General features: G+C 42.7%; 1 protein-coding gene across 1 annotated transcript in view; it reads right to left on the reverse strand.

The window, feature by feature from the left end:
* The window catches only part of LOC131673854 (protein groucho-like), a 42,982-nt gene that overhangs the window by 19,621 nt on the left and 5,456 nt on the right, over positions 1 to 17,905 (reverse strand). The window contains exons 2-3 of the mRNA XM_058952193.1: positions 5,616 to 5,713; positions 2,751 to 2,814 (exon numbers count right to left, since the gene is read on the reverse strand). Coding sequence (XP_058808176.1) covers positions 2,751 to 2,814; positions 5,616 to 5,713 — 162 coding nt within the window. The remainder of the gene's footprint in view (positions 1 to 2,750; positions 2,815 to 5,615; positions 5,714 to 17,905) is intronic.

The raw sequence follows: 17,905 nt of genomic DNA on the forward strand, positions 1-17,905 counted from the left end.
AACTTTCACTTCTATTTCTTCCAATCATCGTGTAATCTGTATACCTTAACCTTACAAATTCACTGTAAAAACGCTCAAACGGAAAATATAACTTTTATATTGTTACAAAGCTTTTATTCCAATTACGATTATTGCGATTTTTTTATAAAATATTTTAAAAAGTATTTAAATATAAAAAATACATTACTTTACCTATATATATATATATACATACACACAAATGAGTAATGAATTAAGCAAGATTAGAAAATACTTTGCAGACTAAAAATAAAAAAAAAGAATGTCTTAACGTAGAACACAATATTTTACCGTTGAAAGCTCTTATGTGTAATTAAAGAAATTAGAATTTAATTATTGAATATTAATTAATTATTAAATAATTATTGAACGCACAGTACTCATGTTACGGCTTTTCCGATTGTCAGTTCGATTGATAAGTGTAAAACGACTGCGTTGTGATTCCGCGACATTGAAATAGCTATGAATGCGAAAATAAGTCAGTGAATTCCGTGGTGACGTTCTAAAATTTGCATCTATAAATATAAGTACTTATTAGATAATTACCGATTATTTCTTTAATCTATATGCTAATTGTTTTTCAAACATAAATTTACCTTATTTTGAATATGAACTTTTAGTATGAACAAACGATTTATTTGTGCATATTTTTTGCATGACAAACAATGCGCGAAGTAATCAGACTACTTCAATAGTACTGTTTAAAAAACAAAAGATAAAAGAAAAGCACGAAGAAGGATGCTGAACAACGAAAAACTGAACTTCTGAAAAAAGCTGAATATAGTTAAAATGTACAGTCAAAACTTAACATTGTTCTTTCATTACAATAAATTATATTTAAAAAAGTATGCAACAAATTTTGTAATGTTTCAATTAACTGTCGTATTCATATTTTGTACATTGTTGTATTACATTTAAAATTTCTATTATAAATGAACTATAAATACTTGTCAGTTGATTATTATCGAATCTTCAGTAAAAGAAATTCATATTTATATAGAATTTCTTTTCGTAAAATTTGCATAACTTTATTAAAAATTCATTTTTTACTACATATTTATTCCCTTCTTAATAATAACACGTTCATATAATCAACATAAAATATCGTAATAGTTAAAAAAAGACAACACGAGAGGATTCTTGTCTTATTTGTAAGAAATAAGCTTTAAAAGGTTCGAAAAGTGCGATATCTACTTAACAATTAAATATTACTTTTGTAAAAAATGAAAGGTTTCGTGAATTTCTTTATATAAAATAAAATACATGACCTAATTTATTTACAAATACAGACGATACATTGCTCATATCAACTATCACGGATCATTAATCCCCTCGATAGATTAAATGGAATGACTCAACATCCACGAACGCGTAGCGCTCTTCGATGATTTTTCTTTATACGAATCAAACGTAAAAGTCTCGCGAGCGCACTTGTCCACAGTCGAGTCCCCAATCTATCAACTCTGTCCTTTGCATTCTCACCTCGGCAGCAGCAGCTTATGTATGCATCTCGAGAAAAGAGAAAACCGCAGCCACGTGCTCGCCTCGAGCGAGTACGATATAGTTGTACGATCACGACTCACACGAGCGAGCGAGCGCGAGAGAGATTGATTATTTCGTCGGGTGTACACACGAGAGTGAGCTTCTGCTCACTGCTGATCATCATCGAAACTGGTCATCAGCGAAATTAGTCGCGAGAAGAACAAAGTGATCGAGATCATGGTACTTTGCTTCATTGTGTAATTACGTTGCACGGTAGTAGTGATTCCCAAGCGTGAGGATGCAACGAGAAAGAATGCAATTTATGTTTGAAGAGAGATGCGAAAAAGGAGTTCTCGGCAATGTGAAAATGGGTCGAGTAGTTCTACCGAGCTGCTGGTACTACATACGTACTCTGCGAAGGCTTGTTTTTTTTTGTTTTTTGGCGAAGTGGATTTCCTTTTTTTTTGCCTTCTTCTCTTTGATGTTCAACGAGCTTTTTGTTTTTTTATCGTGCCAAGGTTGAGAGCTTTCTCTTTCTTTTTTCATTGTTTGAATGAAGATGAGCTGATTTGTATTTTGCTCATTTGTTTCTTAATTTTCGTGGTTATTTTACTTATCGAAGAGCTTGCAACCGAAGGTTTTGTGAATAGCAAGAAAAGCAAACGTAATAATACAATACAACGATATTTTCATCTTGAGTAGCTAGAGGTATCAATAAGAAACTCTTTTATCAAGTTGAAAGGATTATTATCATTTGACAATAAATCGCGTAATGGAATCTGAACAAGACAATGAGGTAATACCGTAAAATGGCCAATGAAAGGAATAATTATTCACATGAAGAGAAAATGCTTTGCTATAAGAACGAAAGTTTACAGCGAAATCCCATCTAGAAATGCATGCACGGTTGGCATTAACTTGCACGCCAATGTCGTCGTTATTCGCGAAAACAAATAAATATGCCTGGGCTAACGAGAGAGCCAAGCAGAGAGCGTTAATTTTCACCTAATAAAACATCCGCGAGCAGCGCGTGCACGCGCGCGCAAGCAGCACGAGCGGCCAAAACGGGCGAGAGCTGAAAGCAGTGGTTGGCGAAGGAATGCAGAAAACAATAGCTCATACAGTCCGCGCAGACGCCGCGCGCGTATAAAGAACGGAGAGGCGGCCCGGGTATAAAGCCAGCGAATTCGCGGAGTGCGCACACGCACGCAAGAGAGCACCAGCTCGCCAATTACTCAGAGCTCACTTACCATAACGTAATGCCTGTGGATCTCCTGCCTCTCCGCTGCCACCTTCTCGCACTCGAGTTTCACGCTGAAACAGAACAAGAAAACGAGACGCCGCTTTAGTAAATGCACCGTGCAAAGCCCTGGCGAGCTTCCAACTCCGCTACGTCTCTCTCCTTTGCTTGCTTTACTTGTACGCCGCGCGCAACTTCGATTGCCTTCGCAGGCACGATGTGTTTGCCATAATTATTCACGCGCGAGGTTTCCTCGATTGCGAGGCGCTGAGATGCTTTACGCCTCTCTGCCTCGTTCGTCGCAAAATCCCATGTTTTTTTTTTCCTCCTTTCGATTCGACGAGTGGGAAAAACCAATTGCTGCTGCAATCGACGCGCGGGACTCGGCAATTCATCGCAGCTCGCACAATCGACTCGCAATAATCTGGGGCGAACGAGCGTGGGCCGAGTCAATCAGACGCGCGCATTGCTATCGAAAGTTCACCTCTAGAGCGGTGCACGACGATGATCGAGACGCCTATTATGCATACGCGGAAGAAAGGCGCTGTATATACGTGAGGTGTATCATTATGCGGGGATATGTATATACACACACACGTACACACACACGTTTCTCTTACGTATGCTGCCCGCTTTGTAAATCACTCGTGACTGCCCTAGAGTATATACTCTCTTCTTTCTTTACCTCTCCTCTTCTTTATTCTTCGCGTATGCACGAGGCGCGCTCGCTCGCTTTTATTCAAGCTCCGTATTTCTCTCTCTCTCTCTCTCTCTCTCTCTCTCTCTCTTTTGTTCGATTCGCCCGTATATGAGCGCTCAGAGCGCTTATTATTTATATATCGAGACTGGCGCGCGCGCGAAAGAGAGAGCGTAGTCCGGACAATTGTTAGGCTTTCGCTCTGCCCGTGAAGGGGGAGAGGGAAGTGACGTACGTGGTTTAACTGGACGCAACGACTGCTCTGCTTCTTTCGGAGATGCTTCGATCATTTACTTATTGGCTTATTGTTTGCCGAATCGTGCTGTGGAAGAAAACGCAGCCAGTTTCCGACGTTTGCCTTTTTAACCCGAGCAAGAGTTTTCGCCGATCAAGCTAAGCGCCAGCATTCAATTGGGACCGTTTACGAGCTCGAGGAACACGAAATGCCATGATCCGAAAAGTCACAAGTCATTTAAAAGAAACAAGTGACTTGTGTCGAGCACATGCCCAGAAGCAGGTTCCCGATCGATCCTCACCTGGCAACTCGCAGAAGAAACCGATAAAAAGAAAAGAGAAGAAAGTCGTCGCGTTTACGTTTTCACGAGGCAGTCAGTCGTAAGTTGCTCTAATACAGCACGAGAGAGAGAATATAAAAGGCTACGGCAGCGCGCGATGATATTGTGGTTTAGCGCGCGAACTTGCGGTTCGCCTACTTCGTTATACGGCCTCTGCACCGTAAAAGACGTTTCGGTTCTCTCTCTCTCTCTCTCTCTCTCTCTCTCTCTCTCTCTCTCTCTCTCTCTCTCGCTCACTGCGGTGTATAGAGAACGCGAGACTATTACAGATTTTCCAAAGTACCGGCCATTACCGTGCCAGGCGAAATTGCCCTGCCGTCGAGCAAGAGAGAGAGAGAGAAGAGAGATCTTTCCACCGCAGAACTGCGAGGTCGTTTCGTTGCGCGCGAACGTAGCTGTTGGCAAACAACTATTCTTATTAGTAAACGCTTTCTTTTATATTTGCCGTTCGTTAAGCATGATTATTAATGTAATCTGTGCAGCTGTCTTGTGGGAAATGTGTAGCCAAGATTCCTTCTGTTTTCGCGGGTCGAGTGCTATTAGATAGGGAACTTGTTTCAATGAGAGAGAGAGAGAGAGTGAGAGAGGGCGAAAATCATCAACACATAAGCCACAAACTGGCGCCGCTGAGAAGAAACATAGACGGGCGCGCGCGCGGAAAAAAAAAAGAGTGAAGGCGAATCCTCATTCCGGACTAACACTTGTAAAACACGGTAAGTGCAGCTCGTATCCTCGGAGTATACGAGGGTGCAGTTGTAAAAGGCCGAGGCCTTTTACGATCGCACATTAACGAGCATATGAGGTCGAGCAATTTCGTATATATACGCGTCGATGGCTGCGCGCCACGCGGTGAATTTCCGATGATGCCGCGACGCGACGTGCCGGGAGAGAACAAAAAAAAAAAAAAAAAAAAATACAAAGTACTTATGTAAAGCGTACTTTTGCTCTCCGAGTAATTACGCTTATCTCTTATTTGCTTCTCATCTTCTTTAGCTTCTCATTTTTTCGTGGATTGCTCAAGAAGCAAGACAGCCTTATCTCTCCCGTTCGTACGTGATAGAGGTCAAAGTTAATAAATCACGGTTATGCGTACACTGTTAGAGTGAGAGATGAGATGAGAAAGGAAAATGTTGGATCATTCCGGCCACGGAAATTATTGAGTCATACAGTTTTTATCTGTATACTCGCGGCTGATGTAAATATTATGATCGTTGTGGCTTTTGTTTTGCAAGAATTGGCCAATTTTAGATATACTTTCGATACGTAATTCGGCGTGTTCTATTTATATAAAATACGTTTTTAAAACATTGATTTATCATGAATGTTTTAACGATAAAATATAAATGAATTTTTAAGTTACTTCTCTATTACACACATCGTAATAATACTATAACGAATAGATTTCATTTTTTCACGGAAATAAATAATTTCAATTTAAAATAATATTAAGATTTGTCCAAATACAAATCCAGTTATTAAAAATAACTGTTGCATTAAATTACTTAAATAATATTAGGGAATGAGAAAAACATGATTGTAATGAAAGAGGGAGAGATATATTAATGAAAAGTAAGCAATTATTGTAAGATATAAAGAAACTCACCTGTGATACTGTGCTTGTAAAAAATTAAACTCCTCCTTAATCCTGTCACAGGATTCCGTGATTGTAAATTTGAATGGTTGGCCAGACTGCGGCGGCACCTGAAAAGACAAAGAGAAAAAAACAAAAGTCAACATTTAGCAACAACGACACATAACAGAAGGTCACGCAAACTCTCTGCATTTCAACGCTAAAAAAGGAGGCAAAAATTCCAAGTCTCGTGAAAAACAGACTTAATCTGTAAACGGTCGATAAATAATCGTCGTAGTTGGCGGAGGCGGCGGTGGCGGCGGCGGCCAATTTCGTTCAGCAAGCAAAACACGAAAAAGAAAGAGAGAGAGAGAGAGAGAGAGAGAGAGAGAGAGAGAGAGAGGGGGGGGGGGGGGGGGGGAGACGAAGAACGTAACGGCTGCATTCGAATGCAAATCCATGCTTGGCGCCCTCCCGGCGATCGCACAATGCCTCTTCGCGTGCATATCTATTATTAAGTTAAACATCCTCGCTCGCGTGCCCGAAGCGACGCCTCGTAAATAAAATTTAATTGCACGGTCCGCCATTCGGTTTTTTTTGCCCACTCCCCCTCTCCTCCTCATTTCTTTTTCGTTGGGAGCGCGAGGTGCGAAAAATACGCTCGCTTGCGAAACGATAATTAGCGCTCGAGTGGAGTTTTAATTACGCGAACTGGCTGCAGGGAGTTCTTAACGACATGTTTATTACATCGCTGCAAATGAAATGGATTAGACTTATCGCAAGCAAGACAGAGTAATGCTGCTAATCGCTGATTATCGGCTTTATTGAATATGTATGCATGCAAGCCGTGAAAGTCTACAAACTTGTTTTTCCCAGAGCTACGGGACAGATCAATCAATTAGTACGTCGCGGCGGCAATAAGGGGAACGCGTTGCTTTTGCAAACCTGTCGAACTGATAAATTATCGGTCTAATTTCGATACACTAGATTTTTCCAGGCACGTATACCAATTAAATCGGATCTTCGCGCCCAGAACACTGGACCAACAGAAAAAGAAACAAGCAGAAAGAATAAGAGAGAAAAAGAAAGAGGGACGGGGTCGGATCGGAGAGATTATGGAGAATTATTGGTTTTTTAATGAGACCGAGGGCTCTTCGTTTCTTTTTTGCTCTGCTTGCTTCGAGGCGTGTGAGAGCGTTGCAGACTTGATTTTTCTCTCCTTCTAAGTAGATTTACTCGTATTTTTTTCACGGCTTTAACGAGTATTCTACTAAATAATACATTTTGTGACTTAAAGACGATTCTAAACGTCATCTCATTTGATGGTCTTTCGAAATACTTTCGGATTAGCCGATTGTTTATCTATTTCAATAAACGATTCCTTTCTAAGGCCTACTGTATCATCCTCTAACGTTAAGTAATAGTATCGTAAAAGAAAAAAAAAATATATATATATACATTGTTATTCTCCGGCCATCTTTGCACAGTCAGTCAATGAATGTCAAAGATGAAAGAAAATTGTGACCGATATCACTTTGGCCTATCATTCATTCATAGCCACGTGAGCGTTCGTTATCGCAAAAACGCTCGCGAGCGATTGAATGAATTTCTGCAAGCAAGCGACCGAGAGAGCAGCACTCGGACACCAATTAACGCGCGAGCATTGTCGAGCGACACGGGCGACGGTATGCGCGCGCGCGTGCAAGCGATAAAACCGCATCGCGGCGCCTCATTCTTCCTTCGCCCCCGTAGGCAACCAAGGCGATTTATCGACTGCTCTGACTATACGCGCATATCGGATTGAATTGCTAACCTACAGCCGCTTCGCATGTGCCGTCAATTGTTGTCGCGCCTAATTGCTGAGGTTGTCTGCTCTCGGCCGTCGCTCGTTATTAGCATCCGAACAAAGCTTCGGCTTTGCTCACGTACTTGGCGGGGGTCTCGGCCTCGCCCTCGCGATTTTCCCAAAGGGGCAGAACGGTCTGTCGCATTTTTCCGACAGCCTCGGCGGCCTTGGCTATCAACTTGCGCATCGGTTCGGAAAACGACAATTCTTATCCGGCGCTTGCATGTTACTAGTAGGAGACTTGTTTTCTTTCGTCGTCGCTCGAAGCGAGTCGTTTGTCGACTTTGCCGCGAGGGTTCTCGCGTTGTCGACGACTCGGACGGACAGTGATCGAGCCTCCGAGAGGGGACGAGAGAACAATCAAAGCAATCGATAGAGACAACGAGGCGGCGGCGGCGCCGCTGACAATGGCAAGTGTAGTAGTCGTCGTCGTCGTCGTCGGAGGGTCAGTCGCGATTGGGCGTTAACGATTTCTTGCTCCTCTCTTGCTGTGTCGAAAGTGGGACGCGTATCGCTAGTCACGATATATATTCTATACGCGAAGCGAGGCGCAACGATTCATTACACGAGGAAGCGCCGAGGGAAGCAAGTGTTAATTACGTGTTTGCGGTGTTCGCCAGGATTACGCGCTACAAGCGAGACCGTGAGCCGGTGCCGCTGCTGTCGCTGGCACGTCAATCCTGGCTGCCCCCGGTCCGCACCGTGAGCCCTCGTCGACGACCGCGCGTACTCGCCCACGCCTGGTCGATGTCTCTTGCGTCGCAGGCTACTTCCTTTTGTGTCGCGCACCTCATTACAGTCGCTGCGCGCAAGTAGGTGGATTAAAAGCGATGTCGTGGCGGCTTTCAAGGCAGAATCACCGCGCAGTGGCTTAACGAGCCGACCGACGACGTGGAGAGCGTTCGGATGCAAATGATTAAGCGTTACAACGGGGCGCCGTGGAAAAGAATTGGACCGCGCTGCCCGCGACAATGCGGCACATGATAATTGGCTTGCGCCGAGCCGAGCCGAGAGCGGCCACGGAAACAACGTTGGATATGGAATGCTGAGAGGGCAATCGAGGCCCGCTGTTTGTCGCGCGCCGGCCGCTACGCGCACATGCAACACGTGAGCGTAATGATTCGAAAGCCGAGGCGTGCGCGCGGCCCGGAATGGGGCTCGGCCGGGCTGGAAATGCCGAAATTAATTAGCACGAATAATCGGCCGGTGCAGCGACGCCGGCCAACTCTCGTTTCGGATTTCCAGAGCCAGCTCATGCGAGCCACCCTCATCTGGCGCAGAAGCGAAAGGGAGAGTCCGAAGTAGCGCGGCGCCGCTGCCGCCACCACGCCACACGGACGAGAGGGAAGTCGTGGTTTCGCGGTCGCTGCGGTTGCGGCTTAGGCAAATTGAGATAGTTCGCTAACCGCCACGCCAAGCTGCCCCGCAACCCGTGACGCTCTCTACGTGTGTGCATGTCCCTGCTCTTACTACTGACTCTGCCGCTGCTGCTGCTGCTGCTGCTGCGTGAGTCTTTTCTAATACTACTAAACTGCGTTGTACCTGGAAAGGCGTGGGGCTGGTCGTTTTATTGTATTCTTCAGAAATTCCAATTTTTTCTTCGCGCATCTTTTCTCTCCCGTGCTTGCGGTTTTGGCCAAGTGTACGGCTCCAAAGGGTTTTGCGGTATATTTGAAAAGATGGAGTGCGAATCAAAGGTACGGGATGGTTTCTTCTTTAATTTTTTAATTGCAGAAGTACGAGAAAATATATTTTTCCTGAGAGTCGATGCTCGGATTTCTCTATCAAAATAAGTATATAGTTCAATCTAATTTTTTTCAAAAACCTCATCGAAAAACAATAATTTTCAGTCAGAGCTCATCGATATAATTCAATTTACTCAACAACTTTGTCGTACTGGAGAGCATATAAAAGGAAAGAAACTCGCATCAGAAAAGGTGAAACCATCGCTGTTCCACGTCGATAAAACCACAAGAGACCTTGCACTGGGCAAAACCGCAAAACACTAACAACTGCACGCCAAAGAACTGCAGCAGCAGCTCGAGAATTCTATTTCTCGCGGGAGTTATTTGTCTGGAGTTGTTATAGCTACCAGCAGAGGCAGCCGGGTTTTGTAGGTCGCAGCGATGGAAATTGAAAAAAAAAAAAAAAAAAAATTAGAATTGTATGCTGAAATGTCGCGATTGGAAAAAATGGGAAAAATATTTGAGCTGCGCGCAATAACCATACGCGAGCGCATTCGGGAATATTAATGTTGACTCAGGCGAGAGAGAGAGAGAGAGAGAGAGTGAGTGAGAGTACTGTACTGTTTTTCGAGAGAGTTCCAATTTTCAAAAGTGTGTGTAGGCGTACGTTACGTCAGTTTTCTCTTTCTCTCTAACTTGTCAAATGGAACGCAAACACTCGCTCGTCACACTGCTTTCCTTTATTCGTCGCCGTCTCATTGGATTTTCTGTTCTCGTTTTTCTTCTCGTGCCGATTAAGTCGAGTAATCTTGAAATTGTTAACGCCTTATTAAATAATGGACAAATGAAACAGAAGAAAAATGGGATCGAATGTTTACTCATCGATTAATCCATATTGAGGATAGGCATTTTCAGGCATTAGCGAGCGCACGCACACACTTGCGCAAACGATGAGCGTCGCCGGTGACCGTTGAGCAAACAACAGAGAGTAGCCGTGACGCCCTGGTGTATGGTATTTGTGTGCTCAGTCCGTCAAATATTAGCTACCATATCGCGAAGGATATCCCCTTCAAGGCACCCACATGTGTGTGTATGTGCGCGCGCGCGCGCAGTGTTTAGCCACGTCCGCCCGAAAAAAAAAGAAAAAAGAAATGACTTTGGTGTACGCGTAATTTGAGCTCGCGGATCGATGAGTTATTTTCCTTAAGAAAAATCGGACAGTTGGTCGTTGTAAAAAGAAGCTGCTGATTATGCCATGCGCATGTGTATCTTTATGTATGTGCGTTCGTTTTTACGTTGATTGGCTTTTGCGGTTTCTTGCGTTGCGGTGAGCGAGAAGTCTCTCGTGATTTTCGATGGAGAAGAGAAATGGGATGTGAGAAACGATGATTGTTATTAGCGGTTGTTGCGATGCGAACAGTCAGGATTGCGGTTGGATTATTTTTCTTGCTGCAGGTTTAAGGTGCATTGTCGCGTGATTAATAAATCTCTGAGAAAACTGCCGCGAAGCGATGACGGTTAGAAATGTAATTCGAAGCTCAGGCAAAGGTTGAGCTTATTCCAAGATATCGTTTTCTGATTTCGTTAATAATTCCGACGAGTCATCGCGTCAATAATCGCGATCTTTTCCCCGGCAGACAGAGAACAATGGACGTCATTATCATGCTCTTGCAATTTCAAAGTGAACGCAATTTATCAGCTTCTGGTCACTCTCGTTTCATCGTCGCGCGAGTAAATGTTACTTCAGCCTAATTTCCAGCCGTCTCTCTCAAAAGCCACGCCGAAAGACGCGCACCTTCGCAAGCCTCTGGACGTCACGTTGTAAAACTTGCTTATCATCGCCTCGCGCCGCGCGCTGCATTATCAAACACACAAACGCAGAACCCCAAAAAAACTTGACGCAAGAGAGCGTGTTCAAGCGGCGAGCTTCATAAACAGTCTGCACTTGTTCCCGCGAACGCTCATCATTTACAACCTTTGCGCTCCACATTTGAATTTACAATTCGGCACGATGTTTATTCACGGCGAACGACCGATGGACATTACCTTGATAACAAAAAATATCGACGAAATCGCAACGATAAAGAGCTCAGCTCTTTTGTTTGACCACCTCACTTCTATATTTTTTTTTAACACGCATCTGTCGCGCACACACAGATGATCAAACTCTTGTCACCGTATATGTAGTGTCAATATTGACACTGTCTACGTAGGTGTGCGACTGCGTGCTTGTGGACAGACAGACAGGCAGGCAGGCAGGCAGGCAGGCAGGCAGACAGACAGACAGACAGAGAGATAGAGTGAGAAAGAGGCCTCGTAAAAATAACCGTACACCTGGAAATTGATCCCTTGACGTCCCCCTCCCTCTTAAACTTCTCACATATATGCTGCTCTAATTGTTATACAGCGATGACAAAAAAATTCCCTCGAGGTCGCTTCTTCTCCTCTTTTTTACATTGCTGGTTTTACACACTTGTACTACTTTTCAATCGAATGTTCTTTCAGCAGCCAAAGAGATATGTGCGCGTGCGCGTACGTGCGGCTGTGCGTTGCACTGTCAGATAAGGAAAATGATTAGTCATTGAGCGTTTATTTCCTCGATTGCCGAGAACTCATTATATCGTGAATCATTATAAATAAATTTTTCAGTCGGCAATATATGAGTAAGAATTGTAGATAAAAATACGCGTTCAAAGTATATACAATAAGTTGCATAGGTTGATAGCCTGACAAATTTTCTTCCAACCAAAACTGTAGAATAAATTACAGAATTGTTACTGAAGCCCCAAACTTGCCCTTCACAAAAGCCAAACTACTGTAAATAACCGTAGAAATTTTAGGAACACACAAGCATATCTTTCTCACTTAGTTAACTCGAGTTCACCCATCCCGAACTTCTTCGTCTCATTCAACGAGAAACTCATACATACACAGACGTAGAGGATGCATTATCGCCCGCAGCGTATTACATCAGACAGGAAATGAAACGGCTCACCCTCGCAGCCGCACATACACATGGGCGCGCGTGAGCGACTAAATAGCCTGAAGCCCTTCGATTTCAGGATTAATTCGTCGTCGCTCGAACCCCTCGGCGATAATTCGCGCGAAAGAGGGAAGCAGCAGCAGCAGCCAAAGAGTAAGCTCTGGCTCGTATAATACAATTACGGCCTGCGACGATCGTGCAGTAGTAGTAGCGGTAGTAGTGGTGTCTCCCACCCACCTCCCCAAGAGAGAGGTAGGTAGGTGGATTTCGTTCTCTCTTCCCTTCATACGTGTGGTAGGGAGGCCCATTGCTTTTACCTCGACCGCCGCTGTAGTCGCTAATTGCTGGCTCCGACTCTGCTCTCCTCTCTCTTTTTCTCTGTTACGCCTCGACATCTTAAATTACTCTGGGAAAAATAGTTCCAACTCGATATCCACTTGGGGGCTTGTTTCAGGATATGAGCTTTGCCCCCTCCCCCCTCCTCCCCGCACCCCTCACCGTCCGAACCAACGATTTATCACTTCTTTTCTTTGCTCACTATGTTGGAGGTATCCATTTTTCGTTTTTTTACATGCATCGAGTGACTTTTCGTTATTGTGGGAATGTTGCAAAATTAGTAATGGTAACATTGCTTTTTGACAACAATTCTTTATATTTTTCTAAAACGTATTTTAATGTTTATGCAACCTCCAGCTCGATATCCTCGAACTTTATAAATCCATCTCCTGACAGAAACGACTAAAACAAAAGGAAAGCTGTTGGCCAAATGGACTGCTAATTTGGCAAAGTAACTGCTTCGATTAGCTCACGGCGAAAGAAATTTCAACAGCAAACAGTATTTCTCGAGAGTATCGGGGTTCTCGGAGGAAAGTTGGCTTTAAATGCGTAACACGCGAACTTATGAAGCGAAACGTGCGCACCAAGGAAGCAAAAAAGAACACACACACACGCGAGCGAGCAAGAGAGAAGCAAAGTAATACGAGACTGACTTGGGATTCTTCAGTTTCCTCGAGCGCGCAAGCTTTGCAAGCAGTAGCAGCAACCCCCTTTTGCACCGCTTCGAAGTGGGTTTCACGCAAGAGTTTGCCGACTCTCGGGTTTCCTCTTGCTTCTTCTTCTGCTTCGCGGCTGAAATATTTCCAAAGTTTCGACGCCACTCGCGGTCTTCCATTATTAAAGTTATACACCAAACCCCCACTGCTGCCGCGGGGTATTAAATGTTTCGCCGTGGCAAAAGAAAGAAGTTGCCAATTTCACGCAGTTGGCTGTAATCGTCAAGCGCGATTAGCTTGTTCCTGCGCTCGATCAAAGCTTTTTCAAGAGTGTTTATGTCATCTTTCACCTCTTTTAATTCTCGACACGAGCTTTTCCGATAATTCACATAAACGCTGCGAATCACTATTCTTTGTGTGAATCTATCATCGCCACCATCGAAGCCACGGCAGAAAAAACAGGACGGCTTTATACGTCTTACTTAAGCCGCAATTGCACGAAGAACGCGGCTGTGCACTCACATAAGAATAAATATTTAACACCGAGAAAGATGCGATCGATTGCGTGCGCGCGCGACCACGCGAGTTTTTCTTTCAGCGCGATGAATCGTTGTTTTCGCTTGTTTTTGTTCTCTCATCTTCTTTTTGTCTCCACAATGTGTTATTATTTGTGATTGCAGAGAGGAAACAAGTATGACACGAGCAGTTAAGCCACCCTCCCCCACCTAATCGATATCCATAGATATACAATTGATCGCAAAACTTTGTCGCGATTTCCCTCGAATTGTTTGCCTAAAATATAAATAAAAAATGCTCGAAAAAATTATCTTTAACAAATATTGATATCTAGAGTGTGACTAATCATTCTTGAAATGTTTCGAGCAATGCATTCTTCATAAACAAATTAAAAAGCCAACTGTAATTTCCAGCTGTCATTTATGTTTATATTCACGATGAAAAAACAAAATGTTAACGCATCTCATAACGAAGCTGTCCTTATGAGTATAATTAATTTTTAAGTTATTTAATTAAAATTTTAATTATTCAAGATCTCAGAATGTAGAATTCCGCCAAAATGTAATTTTTTTTAATTCAAAAATTCAGAGGTTTAAATTACTGAATGACACGGTTAGCAATGACATGAATGTGGTGGCAAAATAGTGAATCTTTGAATACGCGATATCTTTTACTGCAAACTTTTGCGGAGGGAACATGTTATTTTACGAGGAATTAGCATAAACTAATTTTTTGGAAATATATGCGAGCGAAGCCGCAACGGGCATGCGAGTGAGAAATTTAAATACACATTTCAACTGGGCTGTCGCTGGAAAAAGTTCTCTCAGGGTCCCTAGATATGATTCCACTTAATATAGCGTAATAATCTCTAGGGACCTTGAGCGAATTTCTTTTTAGCGGCAACGCTGCATTTCAATATTTAACAGTATGTACATGAAGTTGGTAAACACGCACAATAGACCATTAAGTAAAGCGTATAATATGCTTAAACTGCTCTGTAGGTTGCAAATAATTTATTGAATACATAAGCGTATAACTATAGACAAGTTTGTAATTATTCTATACCCTATTATTCGTTGATAGTACTGAAAATATGTTCTACTCTCAATCTTCAAGAAAGTAAATATCCAAGAATATTTTTAAATTCAGGACAAAAGAAAGTTTATAAGATTTGCAAATTTTATCCCAATATCGCTACTTGGAAGCACAAACATCCAACAACAATTATCGATTGCACTCAACGAGAGTAAAAAAAAAGCAACAGTTCAAAATTCATGCTGCCGTGAATTTTGCACTTTTCAAGTCCCATTTGAGCTTCTGGCGCGCGTTATAATACAAAGGGGCGCGCACATACTTAGTTCGCCTTTGTCTCACCCTTCTTTCGCCTTTCCCTGCACAGCCGGCAATGCTGTCTAGGGAGAAAAACAGAACGGCAACGTATATAAAAAGGGCAATGAAGTGTGTTAGGCCATTTAAGGTATTAACCGAGTGAACGCCGCACAACCCAAGTCACACAGTTCAATTGCCCGTGTCAATCGAATAATCGTTTCCATATGTAAATATAGTTCTTCAACTTTTTCTTTCTCTCGCTTTCTTTCATTCGTTTGCGAATGTTTTTCTCGTGACGCGACACGACGTCTGATTAGTTCTGTGTATGTGCGCGCGACTCGTGATTCACTGTTTCTCCAGTCGATAGACTACACACACGCATATGCAGCCGATCAATAACCGCATTGTTGCCACTTTACGTTTCGTTTTCTCGACGACGCGAGCACATTGAGCTATCACCTTTCGTATGCTGGAGAATTTCGAGACAAACAAGACGGCTGACCGTTATCGCATTGTTTTTCCTATTATAAATAAATGTTTCTTCGAGGATGCTGTGGCTTTGTTAGATTAGTCGCGACGAAACGTAAGCGTCGCATGCAATCAAGGCTGATAATTGAACGCGCGTGCACGTCAAATTTGTTACATTTAATCAAAGCTAAACAAACTTTTTCCCGGTAGCAGCACTAACGCTATAGTCCAGCAGCAGTACGTAGTAGGGGAGCACGCGTGTGTTGCAATTTCGTAATGATCAATAAAGCGTTCGCTCTCTCGCGCGCGACAGAAATAATATTTGCGCAACGTCGCGTATAACGCGCGCAAACAATTCGAGGGGCGCGGCTTATAAAACCGTTCGGTATATCTGTAAAATCGACGTCAATTCATTGGCTTTCGATGGTAACAGCGAACGAAAAATTTTACAAACGGGAATCGCGAGAGTGAGAGAGAGAAAGTTTGATTAATTTATCGGCTAATATATTTTATATAAACATCTAGATGGGGAAGTCGGTGTTGTGATTGCGCCGAAACTGATATCGGTTATGTACAGTACAACGCAAGTTTCGCGAGGTTGTGTGTATTTCGGAGCGAGGCAAAGGCTGCCGCTGCTGCGGTAATGAGAAACAGCAGTCGAGCAAATAATTGGCTTGTTGAAATGTATTTATTTTCGATACGAGAGGCCGCGATCGCCGATCGTATTTATTTAGTTAAGTATATTAATGCTGTGAATAAATTACGAGAGAAAAAGAGAGAAAGAGGAGGGGGGACATTTTTTTATATTAATGTAATGATGATTATTGTTGGCGAAATGAGATGATATTTAACGAGATAAAATGTATTATTGATTTGTTTGTTTGCCAGGCGAATATTCTGAATTTGTTGATGATCTTTTTTTATAGTATTACAAATGTAAGCTATAGAACTCATAGTAAAGAAATTTTTATTTTGCCAAGATCAAATGGATTTCCTTATGACTCAAATAACGAGACTTATAAATCAGAATTAAATTTTATCAGATTCGAAACGTACTGTTAAATTTATTATAACAATACACTTATTATATAGCAAAATGTCACCTTTACTACATTCATAACAATTTCATCAACGTTAGTTACCAACGAAAAAAAGTTGCAATTTCTTTTTCTATCAAAGTATACGACAGCGGCAGTAAGAAAAAAAATCAATAATCCAATATCACTCTCGGAAACTCTCGAAGCCATTGTAACTCAAATAATTCACGTAGAAAGAGCGGCTCAAGCAAGAAGTACAACAAGAGCAGAAAAGAACATACGAACAGCAGATAGCAGTAGCAGCGGCTCAGGAAAAGCCTCCAACTTTTTTCCTTGTCACGTGAAAGCAGTCGGGTCGATCGACATAATCGGCCGAGAGACCGAAAGCATTGTTTGTCCCTCTCGTTCTCTCTTGGGGCGAGAAAATAGGATTCGCCTATTTGTCTTGACCGTAGAGGAAAACTCGGTCGCAAGTCGGATTACCTGCGTCTCTTCGAATTGAAATGGAGAGAAAGAGAAAGGAAAATAAAACCGATTGCGTGTCGCTCGTAATTGCGATCTCGCGCGCCATCAAGCGTTAAGTGTCATTGGCACGCGAGTTATGTACGGAAATATGTAAACGAGGCCTGCGTATTTTTTTTTGCGCTGATAAAACTGCTGCTTCTGTTTTTTTTTTTCGTGGCCTGCACGGATCGCGTTATAAAACGTAATTGGCCGCTGTTACGAGCATGAAAATATGCGCGTGGCTCAGTTTTATGTAACAATGTGTTTTACTTTCGTGCGTCAAGTGCTCAACTGAATAATATGCATATCAGGCATTGCTAATAGCGAGGTATGTAAAATACTATTTTATTATTAAAGATATCTATCGTTATAAAACGAAAGGGTCAATGTAAATAAAGTGAAAACTGGTAAATATGTATAGGACAAAATTGTAAATGGCAAACAGAATAGCATTGGATAAGCATGTGACATCGAGAGAGTAAAAATAAAACATATAATAAAAGTTTACCGAAACGTGTGCACGCGCGAAGGGGAGATCAGGTTCGCGCGCTTGCAAGCTTTGTAATTGCATTTAGCGAGCAAGAGAGGCAACAGCAGCAGTAGCACGCGGATGGGCGCATTAGCAAAATGCAGGCGTGAAATTTTCGAGCCGAGCGAGTATACACACATTAGCGCGACAGAGCGAGCGGCAATAATGGCTGAGTGCCTCTGATCGTTCGGACGGACAATCGTTCGTTTCCGCGCACGCCTCTCGCCCGAGCAATTTTATCGGCCCGAATAAATTGTAATCTTCGTTATCGATCATTACCAGACCAACTCGCTCCTCTCTTTTATTTTTTTTTTCGTGAATGCACGGATTATCTCTATCGTGCCGCGATATCTCTCGGGTATCTCTTTCGACTGAATGAAAATATCATATATTTTCATCTTATATTTCACTAAGAGAATTAGTAGACGCTCCTC

Source organism: Phymastichus coffea, unplaced genomic scaffold (assembly GCF_024137745.1).
Source record: "Phymastichus coffea isolate CEN01 unplaced genomic scaffold, Cenicafe_Pcof_1.1 PCOF00201, whole genome shotgun sequence".
NCBI lineage: Eukaryota > Metazoa > Arthropoda > Insecta > Hymenoptera > Eulophidae > Phymastichus > Phymastichus coffea.